The 20,244-nt window shown below is 36.6% G+C and overlaps 1 protein-coding gene across 1 annotated transcript in view; it reads right to left on the reverse strand.

The window, feature by feature from the left end:
* Nucleotides 1-7,879: 7,879 nt before the first annotated feature.
* Nucleotides 7,880-20,244, reverse strand: part of C2H14orf39 (chromosome 2 C14orf39 homolog) — a 35,967-nt gene continuing 23,602 nt past the window's right edge. The window contains 5 exon segments of the mRNA XM_043989837.1: nt 7,880-8,080; nt 13,719-13,776; nt 15,023-15,158; nt 18,981-19,159; nt 20,082-20,143. Of these exon segments, the coding sequence (XP_043845772.1) occupies nt 7,881-8,080; nt 13,719-13,776; nt 15,023-15,158; nt 18,981-19,159; nt 20,082-20,143 (635 nt within the window). The 3' untranslated portion in view covers nt 7,880.

Raw genomic sequence — 20,244 nt, forward strand, 5'->3', positions numbered from 1 at the left:
AATTAGATACTAAACTAGAGATCCCTAAAATTAAAGGAGAAATTAATAAGATTGAAAGCAAGAAAACTATAGAATTAATCAATAAAACTAAGCTGGTTTTATGAAAAACCAATAAAATAGATAAAATATTGGTTAATTTGATAAAAAAAAAGAAAGAAGAAAAACAAATTACCAGTATCAAAAATGAAAAGGGTGATGTTACCACCAATGAAGTGGAAATTAAATCAATTATTAGAAATTATTTTGCCCAACTGTATGCCAATAAATTTTACAATCTAAATGAAATGGATAAATATTTACAAAAATACAAACTGCCCAGGTTAACTGAAGAGGAAATAAAATACTTAAATAAACCCATATTAGAAAAAGAAATTGAACAAGCCATTAATGAACTCCCTAAGAAAAAATCCCCAAGGCCAGATGGGTTCACAGGTGAATTTTACCAAACATTTAAAGAACAATTAATTCCAATATTATACAAATTATTTGTAAAAATAGGTGAAGAAGGAGTTCTACCAAATTTGTTTTATGACACAAATATGGTGGTGATATAAAAACCAGGCAAAGTAAAAACAGAGAAAGAAAATTATAGACCAATTTTCTTAATGAATATTGATGCAAAAATCTTGAATAAGATATTAGCAAGGAGATTACAGCAAGTGATTACCAGGATAATACACTATGACCAGGTGGGATTTATACTAGGAATGCAGGGCTGGTTCAACATTAGGAAAACTATTAACATAATCAACCACAACAATAAAAAAACTAACCAAAATCATATGATTATCTCAAAAGATGCAGAGAAAGCTTTTGACAAAATACAGCACCCATTCCTAATAAAAATACTAGAGAGCTTAGGAATAGGTGGGGCTTTCCTTAAAATAATAAACAGTATCTCCCTAAAACCATCAGCAAGTATTATATGCAATGGAGATAAATTAGAGGCCTTCCCAATAAGATCAGGGGTGAAACAGGGATGTCCATTATCACCTCTATTATTTTATATTGTACTAGAAATGTTAGCTTTAGCAATCAGAGAAGAGAAAGGAATTAGAATAGGCAAGGAGGAAACAAAACTATCACTCTTTGCAGATGATATGATGGTATACTTAGAGAATCCTAGAGAATCAACTCAAAAACTCCTTGAAACAATTAACAACTTTAGCGAAGTAGCAAGATATAAAATAAATCCACATAAATCATCAGCGTTTCTATACATGACCAACAAAGTCCAGCAGCAAGAGATAGAAAGAGAAATTCCATTTAAAGTAACGGTAGATAATATAAAATACTTGGGAGTCTACTTGCCAAGACAAACCCAGGAACTCTTTGAACACAACGACCAAACACTCTTCACACAAATCAAATCAGATCTAAATAACTGGAAAGATATCAAATGCTCATGGATAGGCAGAGCTAATATAGTAAAAATGACAATACTACCTAAATTAATTTACTTATTCAGTGCCATACCAATAAGACTACCTAAAAATTATTTTATAGAGCTAGAAAAAATAATAACAAAATTCATCTGGAAAAACAAAAAATCAAGAATATCCAGGGGAATAATGAAAAAAAATGGACAGGAAGGTGGGTTAGCGGTACCAAACTTGGAGCTTTAGTATAAAGTGGCAGTCATCAAAACTATCTGGTACTGGCTAAGAAATAGAGTGGAGGATCAATGGAATAGGCTAGGCACGGGAAACACAGTAGTAAATGATGCTAGTAATGTAGTGTTTGATAAACCCAAAGACTCCGGCTTCTGGAATAGGAACTCAGCATTTGACAAAAACTGCTGGGAAAACTGGAAGATAGTATGGCAGAAATTAGGCATAGACCAACATCTTACACCTTATACTAAAATAAGGTCAAAATGGATACATGATTTAGACATAAGAGGTGATACCAATAGGTAAATTAGAAGAGAAAGGAATAGTCTACCTTTCAGATCTTTGGAAAGGAAAACAGTTTATGACCAAACAAGAGATAGAGAATATTATAAAATGCAAAATGGATGATTTTGATTACATTAAATTTAAAAATTTTTGTACAAACAGAAGCAATGCATCCAAAATTAGAAGGGAGGCAGAAAGCTGGGAAACAATTTTTATGGCCAGTACTTCTGATAAAGGCCTCATTTCTAAAATATATAGGGAATTAAGTCAAATTTATAAGAATCCAAGTCATTCCCCAATTGAGAAATGGTCAAAGGATATGAACAGGCAGTTTTCTAATGAAGTAATCAAAGCTATCTATTCCCATATGAAAAAATACCACCTACACCTATCAGATTGGCTAAAATGACAAAAAAGGAAAATAATAAATGTTGGAGAAGCTGTGGAAAAATTGGAACAGTAATGCATTGTTGGCGGAGCTGTGAACTGATCCAACCATTCTGGAGAGCAATTTGGAATTATGCCCAAAGGGCTATAAAGCTGTGCATACCCTTTGAAGCAGCAATACCACTTTTGGGTCTTTTTCCTAAAGAGATCATGGAAAGAGGAAAAGGACCCACATGTACAAAAATATTTATAGCTGCTCTTTATGTGGCGGCAAGGAATTGGAAGTTGAGGGGATGCCCATCAATTGGGGAATGGCTGGACAAGTTGTGGTATATGAATGTAATAGAATATTATTGTGCTGTAAGAAATGATGAGCAGGAGGAGAGAAACCTGGAGGGTCTTGCGTGGGCTGATGATGAGTGAGATCAGCAGAACCAGAAGAAAATTGTACACAGTATCATCAACAGCTTTTACACAAACAAAATCAATGTAACTAAAATTATAAGGAAAGCAGAAAACTGGGAAAGAATTTTTGCAACAAGTATTACTAATAAAGGCCTCATTTCTCATATAGAGAACTGAGTCAAACTTATAAAAATATTAGTCATTCACCAACTGATAAATGGTCAAAGGATATGAACAGGCACTTTTCAGACAAAGAAATCAAAACTATCCATAGTGATATGAAAAAATGCCATAAATCATTACTAATCAGAGAAATGTAAATTAAAACAACTCTGAGGTACCATTTCACACCTATCAGAGAGGCAAATATAACAAAAAAGAATAATGTTGGATGTTGGAGGGGATATGGGAAAACTGGGACACTAATCCACTGCTGGTGGAGTTGTGAAGTAATCTAACCATTCTGGAGAACAATTTAGAACTATGCCCAAAGGGTTCTTAAACTGTGCATACCCTTTGATCCAACAATACCACTGCTAGGTTTATATCCCAAATACATCCCCCCAAAAGAGAAAAATACTTCTATTTGTATAAAAATGTAGCAGCTCTTTTGTGGTGGCTAAGAAATGGAAATCAAATGAATGCTCATCAATTAGGGAATGGCTAAACAAACTGTGGTATATGATGGTGATGGAATATTATTGTGCTATAAGAAATGACAAACAGGATGATTTCAGCAAGGCCTGGAAAGACACAGGAACTGATGTATAGTGAAGTGAGAAGAACCAGGAGAACGTTGTGCACAGAGACAGAAATATTGTTTGATGAAGGACTGTGGATGACTTAACTACTTTCAGCAAAACAATGATCCAAGACAATCCCAAAGGACTAATGATGAAGTATACTATGCATCTCCAAAGAAAGAATTGATATTGATTGAACAGACTGAAGGATGCTATTTTTCACTTTATTTCTTTCATTTCTTTCCTTTTATTCAAGTTTTCTTATATAAAAGGACTAATATGGTAATGTTCTATATAATTGCACATTTATAACCTATATCTGATTGCTTACCACCTCAGAGAGTGGGGGAGGGAGGGATAAAATTTGGAACTTAAAACTTTAAATAAAAATGTTTATTATAAACTGTCACGGGGGAAAATAGATGCTGGTGGTTCTTAGGTATTCCTCTTTAAAGAATTACACCCTCTCATACACAATTTAATTAGAATAAAAGTCTTTTATTTAGGTACTAGAGAAAGTGACCAAGAGAGAAGTCAAAGACTTCTCTTAAGAGTAGGAGATATCTTAGAGGAATCTTGCTCATCCAACAGAAGAAAAGCAAAAACTTTTATAGATTGTAGATGGGGTGGCCAGCAGGTGACAATGGAAAGTTCCCTTTGCAGGTGGGGAAAGCTTGAGTGAGGTTGTGGTCCTGACTTCTGGAGTTATCTCTGTCCCCTGGTGCGGATCAGGCAGCAGCCATGCCTAATGGGCTTCTCTCTCTTACTTTTCAAGGTGTGTCCATCCTTTAGCTAGTAGGCCAATTTAAACTTTAATAGTCCCAACCCCCATGTCATAAACAAAAAGAAGTATCTTTCACTCCTTCAGTCCTTCCTTCTGCTTGGCTGGTTTCTCCTAGAACTACAATTTTAAGAAGACAGAAGGCCCAACCATGTCTGTCTTCTCCTCCAGGCTGCACTAATTTCCATAGGACTTTATCTCCCATGCTTCCAGGATAGGTACCTTCAATCCTCCACCCCCCCCCTTTTATATGTTGGTCTTCACTAGTAAGCTTCTTGAGCACAGAGACTGCAGCACATTTTAAGCACTTAATGAATACTTGTTGACTGACTTAATTGATCTGATAGAGGGCCAATGATTTGATGATTTAGAATATTGGTCACCTCCTGACAAAGAAGTCATGGACAAGATATTCAGAGTATGACACATTAACATACACATATCATACATACATACACATATACACACATACATAATCTCCAATGTGGTATTATGTTTTACTTGATTCTTAATTTGTCAAAGGATGTTCCCTCCCCCACCCAGGAGAAGTGGGGGGGGGGAAGGAAAAGGGGAAAGAAGAGAGGTCAGATACTTGTTCATTTTTTAAAAAGCATTTTAATAAAGCAAAAATAAAAGAATTAGAAAAACTGTTAACAGAGGGAAAACCAAATTTCCCTGATAAAGATATACAAAGGACTGATACAAATATATACAAACAAGAGCCAGTTCCCAATTGATAAATGGTCAAAGGATTTGAATAGGCAGTTCTCAGTGAAAGAATGCCAAACTTTAAAACTACATGGAAAAAATGTAAATTATTTCAAGTAGTCTTAGATTCTACCTCACACACATTAGATGAGCAAAGGTGACAAGTAAAGAAAATGACAATTGTTTAAAGGACATGGAAAGGCAGTCAAATTTTTAATTATATTTTTTTCGATCAGTAAAAATCTTCCTTTTTACCCTCCCACCTTTAACCTTTCCCCACTCCAATTGAGAACTAAAGAAAAACAAAACCCATTAACATATGTATACTCAATCAAAACAAAGGTTTACATTCACCATGTCTAAAAATATATATTTTTTGTTTCATTCTGCAATCTGAATCCTTCACTTCTCTATCAGGAGGTGGGTAGCATATTTCATCATTAGTAGTAGTAGTAGTAGTAGGCCTCCACCAGTCTTGGACGACCATGGATCAGTGCCTTGAAGAGCCACAGGCCACAGTGTGGCTGTGCAGTCCAATACAGCAGCCGCAGCTCCTGAGTGACTTATAACCAGTAACTGCTGCATCCCGTGTTGTATCTACCCCATGAGGAGTAGCTGGAGTGTCCTCTCCAGGGTGCTGGCCTGGGCAGATCAATATAGAAAACAAGAGTGTTGCCCATGCAGCAGGTTTTCCCTCTCCACGACATTGGCGGATCCAAAGGAGAGGCAGAGCCAATACAGTTTGGCACCAGTGCCCCCACAGGAGTTGCCAGAGGGATGTGATGTCCAACATCCAACTCTCTAAGGGACTCCGACTCCTGATTTTTCCTCAGGGTTAACTCCCAAAGCCTTTCCCATATATGGGTATAGCCCCAAGGCAGTGGAGGTTTAAAATCAGGGTTCCCTTCCCCTAGGTGGGTTGCCTGCCAAGGCTAATGACATTAGTTTTCTGGAATCTCCATCGGTCATTCCACTGATAAGAGTTCTAGTACTTTCAAAGTGGTTTGCCTTTACCATATTGCTTTCATTGTATAAACTGTTATCCTGATTCTGTTTACTTTGCTCTGCACCAGTTCATACAAATCTTCCCAGGTGCTTCTGAAACCATTTCCTTCAACATTTCATACGACACAATAATATTCCATCCCATTCTCCAGTTTATGGGCACCCCCTCAGATTCCCATTCTCTGTCACCTCAAAAGAGCTATAAATATTTTGAACAGCCTTAGTCAGACTTTGTTTTGCTTAGGACTGATCCTTTCCTAAGTTTATCCTCTCTCTAATTCCCCTCCTCCCTTCTTCCCATTTTTTCCTATTTCCTTGTTGAATGAAATGTATTTTTATACCTTTATAATTGATTTGAAGATGTAACAAGGTCAAAAGCACAAACATTTCCCCTCAATACTTTAGGGAACATATTTTTCTCTATTCTACTTCAGTCTCTGGGAACAGACTTAGTATAGTTTCTGCACAAGGGTGGTCCCAAGTTCACTCTAGATACTGTATAACTGACAAATGAGTCATCAATTTAGCTACCCACCAGACTGGGTCTGTCCCTGGACCTAGTTCTAAATCTTTTAACTTTGATCATCAATTTTTTTAAAAAGCTGGAAAGGACCTTAGGTATCTATCATCTACTTTCACTGCCTTCATTTACACAATTGAAGAATGTTCAAACCAACTACTTACCTCAGTCAAAAAGTAAATCAAACCAAATACCATAAATCATATAAACAAAAACTGGGGTGGCTAGGTGGCACAGTGGATAGAACACCAGCCCTGGATTCAGGAGGACCTGAGTTCAAATCCAGTCTCAGACACTTAACACATTTACTAGCTGTGTGACCCTGGTTAAGTCACTTAACCCCAATTGCCTCACTAAAATTTAAAAAAAACCCACACCATGTAAACAAAAACAGTAAGTTAAACAGACCATATTTTTCAGTTTTCAAAGTTTGTATTGCTGGTATCTTTTAACAGAGACTTCTATTTTCCTAAAGGCTTTCTAACATTAGTTAAGTCATCCACAAGATTTCATATAATACAGTTAATGAAAAAATATTCTAGGTAGGAAATTTCTGAAAGAATTACACATAAACCAAAGGTGCTAAATGATATGTTTATCAAAATTGATGGTATCAAGTATTTTAATTTAAGCCAAACATAACCAATATTTACAAATTCTGCATATAAAATGTAAAGAATAATCAGTCTTTAGTAAATTAGCACAGGTAATACAGTTTTTACAGGGCTTCCACACAGAATATAATTAGTATAAGATGTTAACAATATCACTAATGGCACAATAATATAATTTCCTGAACTTCCACCAATTATACCAAAATATGTTTCATTTAATTCTATTGGATATAAAAAGAATTATTCTTCCTTGTTCTACTTTCTCTACAAAAAAAATCAGCTCTTTTCTCTGTAGTGTTTAAATCATTTTAGGTAACAAGTTAGATTACTGGAGGCACATTCATTTTTTAATAACACTAGGGTACCACTTGACAGCACTTAAAAGCCCAAATGTTTCCAGTTCACTAGGGCCTAAGTGCCTGACAACACTGGTAAACACCGTGCAGGGATACACTAAGCAGTACCACGGTGGCCTTGAAAGAATTATTGCTACTTCGAAAGCACCTAATATAGTGCCACAGTGTGATGGGTCCAATCAAGTTCAATACTTATCACCAATATTTGCTGAAGTGAGTGTCATTTTAGCTTTAATAAGAGCCATGGAACCACAATTAATATAAACAATAATTAACCAATACCACAGACAGATATAAAATTTAATGAGAAAATTTTTTTACTAAATTTAATTGAACACAATCTCATAAAATAACAGTAATGTATTACTACATCAACTGAAAGGGGAAGAAATCAGCAATATTTATATTTTCCAGTAAGAATATAAAATAATACTATAAATTCTTGAGTAGTAAAATCATGAATTCAAAAAAAAGTAAACTGTTTTGTAATTTGTGAAGATGGAAAACTGTTTGAAGAGGAAGGATGTGATGAGTGTTGATCCTGTTCAAATGAAAAGGAAAAACTAAAATCATCTTTTCCATCTCCAAATGTATGAGTTGATGGTTCTGATGAAAATGGGAATGTAAAAGTATCTTCTCCTTCCAATTTTCCAAATAAGTCTCCTGAGAAAAATAAATATTAAATGTATAATATTCATATAAAATATGTGAAATGTGACACATTATATCCAATAAACTAGCATTATAATGAAATAGTTATAAAATTTCTTCTAGTACCATCACCAATGATTTGGCTTCACTTTTTTTTTTTTTTTTTTTTTAGTGAGGCAATTGGGGTTAAGGACTTGCCCAGGGTCACACAGCTAGCTAAGTGTTAGGGTCTGAGGCCGGATTTGAACTCAGGTATTCCTGACTCCAGGGCCGGTGCTCTATCCACTGTGCACCTAGCTGCCCCTTGGCTTCACTTTGCTCCCTTCAGTCTTGAACCAAGAATAAATCAGTTTTTTACCTATACCCCATTTTTCTACCCTTTTTTCCCTTGTCCCCTTTCTCCTTTCATATCTTGCTAGAACCCCACATTTACTCACAGCATTTGCCTTATCCATTTCTACTTGCACATCTCATAATGCCAATGAAGGAAATCATACAAGCAATGACAACTAGCTTCATTACAAATTTATGTTATCTAATCTTGGCTGGGCCCTCACAGATGCTTAGAAGTCATTTTATTCTTCTCTGATTATTTCTCCATCACACAGTAGTCATCCCAAACCGTCTCTTTGCTCCTTACATTTTCTACGAGATGTACTCTCAGTAGGGTACCTTAATTCCTACTTTAATGACAAAATAGAAAATATCATGAGCTCTTTATTTTCCCCTATTTCACTCCTCAAAACCCCTCTACATTGTCCCCCAATCTCTCCTACTCTGCTGCTGTCTCTGAAGAAAAGGTGGCCCTTTTTTGTAGTAAGGCCAATCCCTGTATTTATGCCCTTGATCCCATCTGCTGTCTCCTTTAGGAGCTTGCCCCTTTGATTATACCATCTTTTTCTCTCCTCTTCAATCTTTTCTTATACACTGTTGTTGTTTTTTTCCAGCTGCTTAAGACACACTTATCTTTCCAATCCTTAAATAAAACAAAATAATAACAAAAACCCCTTTTACTTAATACTGTTGTCCCCTCAAGATATCTTACATCAATCTGACATCTATTCTCTTTCACAGCCAAACTTCCAGAGAGTAATCTGCACTTGTGCCTACACTTCTTCACTACTCATTCACTTCTCACCCCCCTGACAACCTGTCTACTGACCCCACCAACTGACTGAAGTTGCCTTCACCAGTTACCTATGATTTTTGGGGGGAGGGCAGGGCAATGAGGGTTAAATGATTTGCCCAGGGTCACACAGCTAGTAAGAGTCAAGTGTCTGAGGTCACATTTGAACTCAGGTCCTCCTGAATCCAATGCTGGTGCTTTATCCACTGCGCCACCTAGCTGCCTCCTACCAATGATTTTTGAACTACTAAATCCCATGCCCCAGTTTCTTAGCCCTAATCCTCTTTTTCTTTTCTGAAGTTTTTTTTTCCTCTTGGCTTTTATGACACTGCTCTCTACTGGGTGTTCTCCTCCCTAACCACTCTTCTTCCCCATCATACATCTCGCACCTTCTTAGTAAAGCTATTCCCCGAAGCTTTATCCTGGGCCTTCTCTCTTTTCCTTTTTCTTCTATTCCTAGGCATTCAATTATCATCTCTGTGGAAGTGATTCTAATCAAAATTCTGGTAACTGTTGTCTAAAGACCTCCAGGATGCTCTCCTTTCCTGGCTTATAATCTTTCCTTCTCAATTCCTGTTCTCATACCAGGGGACTTCAACATTCATATGGATACTCCCTCAAACATCCTAATCTTAATTTACTCATTTCCTATGACCTACTCCTCCACCCAACTTCAGCTATAAACAAAGATGGACATATTCTTGATCTTGTCATCACCTATAAAAGCTCTGCTTCCACATTCATGAACTCTGAGATTCTCCATCTATTGTAGTTTCACCTCTTCTTCTGCCTTGCATGCCCAACTCTGTTCTTTTTCCATAAAAGTATTTTATTATTTTCCAGTTACATGTAGAAATAGTTTTCAACATTTGTTTTTATAAGATTTCTAGTTTCAAATTTTTCTCCCTCCCTCTCCTCCCTCCCACCTCCCCAAGACAGCAAGCAATCTGATGTTCACATTAAACACATTTCTGCATTAGTCATGCTGGATAAGAACAATCAGAGCAAAAAGGAAAAATCTCAAAAAACAAATAGAAATAGTATCGTTCAATCTGCATCTAGATTCCATAGTTCTTTTTTTTTCTGGATTTGGAGAGCATTTTCCATCATGAGTCCCCTGGAACTATCTCGGACCATTGTATTGCTGAGAAGAGTCAAGTCTATCACAGTTGATCAACACACAATGTTGTTGATACTGTGTACAATGTTCTCCCAGTTCTGCTCATCTCACTCAGCATAAGTTCATATAAGTCCTTCCAGGTTTCTCTGAAATCTGCCTGCTCATCATTTCTTTTCTTTTCTTTCTTTTTTTTTTGCAGGGCAATGAGGGTTAAGTGACTTGCCCAGGGTCACACAGCTCGTAAGTGTCAAATATCTGAGGCCAGATTTGAACTCAGGTCCTCCTGAATCCAGGGCCGGTGCTTTATCCACTATACCACCTAGCTGCCCCCAAACCTTTTTTTGTTTTTTTGCAAGGCAATGAGGGTTAAGTGACTTGCCCATGGTCACACAGCTAGTAAGTGTCAAGTGTCTGAGGTCGGATTTGAACTCAGGTCCTCCTGAATTCAGAGCCAGTGCTCTATCCACTGAATCACCTGGCTGCCCCCTGCTCATCATTTCTTACAGCACAATAGTATTCCACTCCATTCCATTCACATACCACCAACTCTGTTTTTAACTCAAACTGACCTCCAATCCCTCAACCTCTCAGTTCCTTCTCAGGCCATCACCCTATACACCCTGAACCTTTCTCCATCTTGACCCACTGGTAAACCAGTTCAACATTACACTGTCCTCTTCTCTTGTGTCCCTTGTCCCCTTATTGTAGCACTGATCTTGCCCTGCCAAGCTTGAGCCTTGTGTTACTTGCACCATCCTTTACCTTTGTTTCTAAACACATGCTGCTAAATAAAACTTGAAAAATCATGAAACTGTGCTGACTAGGTCCACTAGAAATTTGTTATATAACTTCAATTAGGCCCTCACTGCTACAAAGCAATCCTTTCACCCTTCCCTAATTAACTCATTACCTCACTCATAACAGTAGCTCTTTCCAAACCTTTTCATCCTTCTTCATACCTCCCATGCCTCCTTCTCCCTCCATCCTCAGCTGAGAAATTTGTCTCATATTTTACTGAAAAAAATTGTCACTATCTCCTCCTCATCCCTTCTCCTTGCTGAGGCAAACCCCACTATATGCACAAGTGATCCCTTTTCATCTTGCCTGCTCCAGCAGATTGCCCCCTCTATTGTACCAACTCATTCATTTATCTTCAATCTTTTCTTATGTACTGGCTGCTTTCTTACTGCCTACAAATACGTCCATATTTTCTGCATCCTCAAAAAACTATCACTTGATCCCTCCAACCTGGCTATTGTTTCATATCACTTCTGCCTTTTGTGGCTAAACTCCTAAGCTGATGCTTCTCAAATCTATGTACGTGGCTCAAATTTCTGATGACTCCTATCTTCAACATCTTTAAGTGGATGTCCTTTAGACATCTTAAATTCAGTACATTCAAAACCGAACTCATTATCATTCCCCCTCAACCTTTCTTTTTTCTTTTTTCCAAACTTCTCTATTATTGTCAAGGACATCATCATCCTGATTTGCAACCTCTGTGTCATCTCTGATTCCTCATTCTCTCTCATCTCCCACATTCAATCTGTTGCCAAGGCCTGTAGATTTTACCTTCATGACATTTCTTGCATACATCTCCCTTCTCTTCTGTGAGACTTGCCACCACCCTGCTGAAGGCCCTCATCACCCATGTCTGGACTATTACAACATCTTGCTGGTTTAATTTGCCTGCCACAAGTCTCTCCCCACTCCAGTGCAACCTCCACTCAGCTATCAAAGTGAACTTTCTAAAATGAAGGCCTGACCATTTCACCTTCCTACTTCATAAACTGCAGTGACTCCCATTACCTCCAGGATCAAATAGAAAATCCTCTGTTCCAAGTCCTTTATATCCTACCCCACCTCCACCTATCAAGTCTTCTTACACCTCATACTATCCTCCCCAATCCCCCCCCCATACTCTGAGATCCAGTGGCACTGATCTCCTTGCTGTTCCTTGAAAATATACTTCACCTCTTACTCCAGGACTGGCTGTCCCCCACACCTGGAATAATCTTAATCTCCAACTCTGAGCTTCCCTGACTTCTTTCAAGCCTCAGCTAAAATCCCCATTCCTCTTCTCAGAAATAATTTCCATTGATTATCTCCAATCTGTCTTGTACATAACTTGCCTATACATAATTATACATGATGTCTTCTTCACTGGACTGTAAGCTCTTTGAGAGCAAGTACTACCTTTCACCTTTTTTTGTACCCCTAGCACTTAGTACAGTGCCTGGCATAGAGAAAGTGTTTATAAACACTTACTGATTGACTGATTCCAAAATCTGCATATCCAGCCCCAATCTTTCTTCTGAAATCCTGTCCAACACTGTTAGCTTCTTGTTGGCACCTACACTGGATTTCCTATCAGCATTCCAAACTCAACATGTCTAACACAATATTCACTATCTTCCCTCCTAAACTCACTTCTCCAAACTGTTCTATTTGTATTAGGATCACCACCAGCCTTCAAGTCACCCAGATTTAAAACCTTAGTCATTTTTTAACTCATTTCTCTTTTGCCATCCACATCTAATTAATAGGCAAATCTTTTCAGTCCTACCTTAATATGAGGTAATGTAAAACGTTTGCAAACTTTAAAGAGTTATGTGATTTCATTTACTAGCAATAAAGCTAAACATTGGTCGTAAGCTACTGACAGAGGTCAATAACTTGTCCAATATCAGTGATGGAACCTTTTGAAACCATGTTTTCTTATGCTACGGTGGTCTCTATAAAAAGCTATTATTATGTGTTAGTATTTTTTAATCAGTCCCCTTGCTTCTAGGTCTCTCACCTTTCCATAGAGCTGCCTAAATTATCTTCCTAAGTACAGAGTCTGACTATTATGGTCACTCCCCTGCTCAAAATCCTTTAGAGCTCCCCCAATACCTCAAGGATAAAGTACAAACTGCTTACCTAGCATGTAAGATCCTTTACACCATGACTCTTGCCTGTCTTTTCTACATTATTTCTTCCTACTCTTCTTTACAAACTATGTTCTAGCCAAATTAGCTTTGCCAGAGATTCAAACTTACCAACTCTGCCTCTGGGTAATCACCCAAGTATGTAATATACGACCTCCTCATCTCATCTTTCAGAATCTTTGACTTCCTTCAAGGATTCGCTCAGATGTCACTTCCTTCACGAAGCCTTCCACGGTCCCCAAATTAATGCTCCTCTCCTCCATTTTCTTTGCATTATATTCATTTGTTTATATGTGGTATCCCTGTCAGTAGATTGTGAACTCTTTAAGAGAAAGTATTCCTAGTGCCTAGCACAGTATATAGCAAATTTCCCAGCAAATAGAAGACATATATTAAATATCTGCTGAATTGAACTGAATTTTTAAGGGATAACAAACTTCAAGTCAAGGCTATTATATTTAATAAAATGCTTACCAATATCTTTTTGTGAGGAGACAGGATTTAAATTTCCTGAAGAATAATTTTCATCAAACTGAAAAATAATTTCCATTAAATTTAATTTTTAAAAGCTATATATTTATTAAATACATATTTGAAATTAAGTGCAAGTGTAATGCAGTCCTTTCTTTATGGTTTTCATATTGGGCTTAATCCTTGTAAAATCTAGAGTAAGGAGTAAAAAAAAACCAATAACAAATTGGCCATAAAACTGTACCTTCACAGTAGCATGAAGTATACTTATTTGTATGCTGATGCTATTAAAAATGGTAATTATTCTGTACTAAATGTATTGACTACAAATGCTAATGAAGTATAATTTACAATTATATTCAATTCTCCTATCATTATGAAGGAAGACTTGTTGGATCAAACACTTAAGGTAGAATGATACACAGTAAAACTAGAATATGGGAGCAATTTACAACACCTTTGCCCTGGGTATAATTCCATAAAGTTAAATTTATATGCATATTTCAAAATACAGGAGAATTAAGCAAATGTTAAATACCTGTGAAATTTAAAATATATAAACTTAAAGACATGATGGAAAAAGACATAAAATTTTTAAATGACGATTGTATTACCCAAGATATTTTTGGAACTTCCCCTTTGGAATTGTCTCCAGACCCTTTATTCATTTGAATATTCTGTATGGTAACAATTTTTACCACTTAAGAATGGATTTGATTTCCTGAAACATCTAAAACTCATTCAGAGCCAAGTATTCTGAATAATAAAATAAGTGATCATCTAGGTAAAACATAAATTGCTAAACTATAAAGGTTTATATGAATAAACAGATATATGAATAGAAAGGTTTTTTAACGTAAACTATCAATAACCATATGAAAAATTTTCCAAATCATTAATAATAAGAAAAAAGTAAAACTAAAACAACTGAAATTTTACCTTACACACAACAGATCAGCAAACAGACAAAAGGCCAAAAAGGGTAAATTTTTGTGAAACTGGAGCTATGAATTGGCCCAGTATTGTATTCTGGAATGTATTTGTATAATGATCCATTATATGTATTCTGGAAAAGCAATTTATAATTATGCCAGAAAAGGCACAAAACTGTATATATTCTTTGACCAAGTGATAACTTGATTGGAAATATACTACAAAGAGGTCAGAGACAGCGGGCCTTTGTCTCATATACATAAATATTTGTAACAACACTTTTTGTGTTAGTAGAGAATTGGAAACAAAGTAGGTATCTATCAACTGAGACAATGTATAAGTTACAAGAACAAGATGTTGGTTTTTGAGATTACCTGATCTGATAAATTTTCATTTCCAAATTCAGAAGACTCAAATAAATTAAATCCGGGTGATACAGAAGAACCCATGAGAAAAGAAAATGCATGTGGTGACTTTTGCGATTTGCCTTCAAGTCCTATATTTCTAAGCCTGTTATATAAACAGAGAAGTTATTTTAATATTCTTATAAACAATTTTTTAAAATAACCACCCCAAATATCTCTGTACATACTCATCTCTCCTTTAACTGTGAACAAGCCATTAGGCGAACTTTCTGAAAAATCAAGCAGCAAGCATTTTTTGAGTGCCTAAGTACCCAGCAATAGTCTAACTACCTGGGAGATACAGATTTCAGTGAACTTACTACTAATTAGGAAGACGAGAATAAAACCAATAGAGCAATTAGAAAACAACAATAAAATGCAATCAATAATGTGGTACAAACTGTGTGTGTAAGAGTTAAGAGACGGGAAAGATCAGTGAAAGTATGACTAAATAGGTTTTGATCTGGGCCTTTGAGGATGTGGTGAGTTAAGGAGAGCATGATGTGACAGGAAAATAGTGAGGAGATTAAACAGAATCACAAAATTTTATAATTGGGAGGGAATGCAGTCACCATCCCATCTATTTCATACATGAAGGAATCCCCATTATCACATATCCCACAAGCATATGGGTAATCAGAACAGATGATGCATTACAGAATGATGAGAAATAAGGGTGTTTATTTTGGGTGGGGTCCACCACTGAGGGCCCTGACAGCAAGTCAGAGGAGTTTGGTTGAGTTCTTGAGCCAGAGAGAATTTGATAAAAACAATGTTTTAGAATGATTAGATTCATAATTTACACCACTAAAGACCGAATCTGATGTCTTTTGGTGGCATGAAGGTCACCCTAGGTTTTCAAAAGCTATGACAACTTAGAGAAAATTTTGGCAGATCTCACAAAATTGGAAAGTCTTCATGAAAAAGGAGAATATATTATATGATCAGTCATGATAAAGAAGGATACATTTCATCTAGATTAATCTAGCTAAATTCGGAGAAATTTATTACCAGGTTGGCTTCAGGGCAAAGAATTTTTCAACAATATCACCTATTAGCATTAATGAAGAGAGCACTAACATGGACAAAATGACAGATTGCTAAGGTATTGAATTAAGTCTCACAGTGACATGAATAACTTGGTAAAATGCTATTGTACAATTCAGATATTAAAGTCCAAACATGCAGCTAGGTTGTGCAGTGGATAGAATCTTGGGCCTGGAGTCAGGAAGACTCATCTTCCTGAGTTCAAATCTGGCCTCAGATACTTACTTGCGGTTTGACCCTGGGCAAGTCACCAACCTGTATGCTTTAATTTCTCATCTGAAAACTGAGTTGGGGAATGAAATGGCAAACCACTCCAGTATCTCTGCCAAGAAAATCCTAAATGGAGTCACAAAGAGTCAGACACAACTGAAATGACTGAACAACAATTTTTTTAAAAGCCTGGACAAGTTTGGTGACAGTGAGATTGGAAAGAAAGGGACAAATAAAAAAAATTTTTTTGGAAGAATCCATATGGATTGATTATAAATCTGGCATAGTGGATAAAAGGGAGGACAATGTGTTAAAGGGGACTATAGGGGGCGGCTAGGTGGCGCAGTGGATAAAGCACCGGCCCTGGATTCAGGAGTACCTGAGTTCAAATCTGGTCTCAGACACTTGACACTTACTAGCTGTGTGACCCTGGGCAAGTCACTTAACCCCCATTGCCCTGAAAAAAAACAAAAAACAAACAAACAAAAACAACCTAAAGGGGACTATAATGTTTCTAGACTAGGATACTAGGATAATGGGTGTCAATAAAGAAATAAGGGATTGCTTTTGGAAGAAACTAGAAACCATTAGTATAAAATACTAGTAAAAAGTAGTCTTATAGGCAACAAACTGAAGACCTTAGAGCAACAGGTAAATACACAGAAATAAATTTCCTAATAAATAGAAATGTTCTTATGATCACAGATTTAGTTAAGTGGTCATCCAGTCTGTCCAATCCTCTCATTTTTTACAGATGAAGAAACTACGGTCCAAAGAGATTAACTGACTTGGCCACTATCAATTCCAAAGGTAGTAAATCAATCAATGAACAAGTATTTATTAAGTTCCTTCTGTGCAAGGTACTTTGCTAGGTGCTGGGAATACAAACACAATGAAGAAAACAATTTCTACTCTCAAGACAGAGCCAGAATTGGAATCCAGGTTTTCTTTCTAAATCAAACATTCTTTCCTCAATAGTACTAGAAATGCTAGTTGTAGAAATAAAAGAAAAAGAAGTTAAGGGAATAATATTAGCAACAAAAAAGCAGGAATAATTATTTTTATGGGCAATAGGGTGATTTACTTGGAAAACCCTAGAGAATTTTTTTAAATGAAAAAATAGTTTCAGAAAATCTGTAGGAAACATCTACAAAAATCGGCAATCCTACTTTTATTTGATATTTCTATTTCAATTGTGGTATATGAATGTAATGGAATACTATTGTGCTAGAAGAAATGATGAGCAAGCAGATTTCAGAAAAACCTGGAAAGACTTAAGTGCACTGATGCTGAATGAAGTGAGCAGAACCAGGAGAACATTGTACATAGTAACAGCAACATTGTGCAATTTTTCTATTTGAGCAGCTTTGGCATCACAGAAGGGACTGTACTAAATTAAAAGGTAAAGTCATTATTTATTTGACCTTGCTGACCTGTTCTCTCCAAAGTATGGGATTTTATGTGAATGTTTATGTGATATACAGGTATTCCCAATGGGGTACCTAACAGATTGCAACTGCACTTTTCATGTTCTTTTTGTTGCTGTTGTTTATCCTTTGTTCTCATGACTTGTAGCAAATTGGATTTAAGTGAAGGGCTGTGCAAGTTCACCAACCTCACTCTCTCCTCCAGAGCCATCTGGGTCCAGTGGCAAGATATACATCAGAATAACCAGAGATGGCCTTGGATGTTTAAGGCGATCAGGGTCAAGTGACTTGCCCAGGGTCACACAGCTAGTGTCTGAGGTGAGATTTGAACTTAAATCTTCCTGAGATTTGAACTCAAATCCTCCTGATTCCAGGGCCAGTGTTTTTTCCACTGTATCACCTACCTTTCTCAGTTTCATGTTGTATAACATGAAACAAAGCAGCTGGTGTGGGACTCCTCAATGGGCTGCACAATGGTGGGTCCAAATGTGTATATGATGGTATCTTTTGTTTATTCTGTATAAAATCATTAATTTATAATAGGATACACACTAGACCTAGAAGTAATTGATATAAGGAAGTCCCAGATGGGAAAACACCCTCTACTAATGCAGATCAGTACCTTCACCATAAATTATAGTCTTAGAGCATTTCCTAGGGCCCTAAGGGGTTCAGTGACTTGCCCAGAGTCACAGAGCCAGTCTGAATCAGAGGCAGGACTTGGATCCAAGTCTTTCTGGCTTCAAAGTCAGATCTCTATCCACAGTTGTTCCTTCAAGATAATTAGATCTAACCATTAGGAAATGTGATGCTAAACATGTTAAACGAGGAGGTAGAGAAGCACAGCTTCTTAGTTCTAATATTGTCTTCCTCTTTGACCTTGGCTCAGTCACTTATTTGCTTTTGTTGTTTGTTTCCCTAGCTACAAAAACAGGAGAAGGGGCGGCTAGGTGGTACAGTGGATAAAGCACCGGCCCTGGATTCAGGAGTACCTGAGTTCAAATCCGGCCTCAGACACTTGACACCTACTAGCTGTGTGACCCTGGGCAAGTCACTTAACCCCCATTGCCCCACAAAAAACAAAACAAAACAGGAGAAAATCATTCACCTTGTTTAGTTCTTTGGAATTTTCATATAAAAATCTACAGGCACTAGCGCGTAGTGTCATTATATAAATTATACTTATAAACTAAAGCATATCTTTTAATACAAATAATGAAACATGAAGGGAAATAAAATCCTACATTTCAGATGAAGGACTTTTAGAAAACATTAATTTCTCCACACATTCAGGTGTTTTCAAAAATGCTGGAGTTCTTAAAAATCGAGGAAATTCAGGAGTACTTGGACATTTTTCAGTGTTTTCTTCAGTTTTGTCATGATTATCCTCTACTGATTTGCCCACATGTTCTCTGTGTTCATCCTGTCAATTCACAATGCATAGAAAACTATCAGATAAATCTGACATTATAAATGAAATAACACAAAATATTTTGAGTTCTTATGAAGAAATAAATTAAAGTAATCCACAATGAGAATGAACAAAGGAGCCCCCCAAACCAACTCAAATGGCGAACATTTTATCTCTTTCATCAATCAAAACCATGTGGCAGACAGGGGTAAGATTAGTTTAAATATACTCATTTGTGAGGTGGAGCCAATATGGTTGAGTAGAAGGAAGTAATACAGTGAATAAAGCCCTAAAGCTCCTCCAAACAGATAAAGAAAATGCACCAAACTGAATCCTGATGGAGAAATCCAAGACAAAGTCACAGGGAATTATTTTTCCAACCAAGGTCAAAATAGGTAAATAGAGAGATCTGTGGATGCTGGAGACAAGAATCTGGCCAGGAGCCCCATGAAGTACTCTAGAACATAGGGAAAAACTGGGCCTCAGGGTAATAGGAAGTCCCAGACCCATACTAGGGCACCATGTTGGGAGGTAGTGTCAACTGGCAGCTTTTTTAATACACTACCTAGTTCCAGGTCACAGATTCAGAATAAACTGATGAGGGGAACTGCATTCCCAGATAGGGAGGTCATGGACTGTGTATGGAGAAAGTAGATAAAACCTGCAGAGAAATTACTAGGGTAGCAATCCCAGATCTAATTGGATTTGTAATATTTGTAAATTTGTCACTCTATATCATATGTAGATAAGGAATAATTTATAGATCATATATGGATGATCAAAACTATAGTTATCTCACATGCATAATCAGGAATTGATGCATATAAACCAAATATTTTAAATTGAATCGGTTTTTTCCAAACTCAAGTTAATAGTTCTCATGTTTAAAGTTTTTAAATAGATTTGAAGAAATCTGAACCAAATATTTACTTACTTGTGCAATATCTGTTGAATCTCTCAATTGTCTTTCTGCTTCCTTTTCTCCACACTCAGAATCTGTGTTTGTTAAACAAGAGCATATTATTGCTTGCATACTATATTAACTTCTTTAAAAGAAAAGGTTTGGTGGTAAATGAAAATTAAAGCTTCTACTTATT

Source organism: Dromiciops gliroides, chromosome 2 (genome assembly GCF_019393635.1).
Source record: "Dromiciops gliroides isolate mDroGli1 chromosome 2, mDroGli1.pri, whole genome shotgun sequence".
NCBI lineage: Eukaryota > Metazoa > Chordata > Mammalia > Microbiotheria > Microbiotheriidae > Dromiciops > Dromiciops gliroides.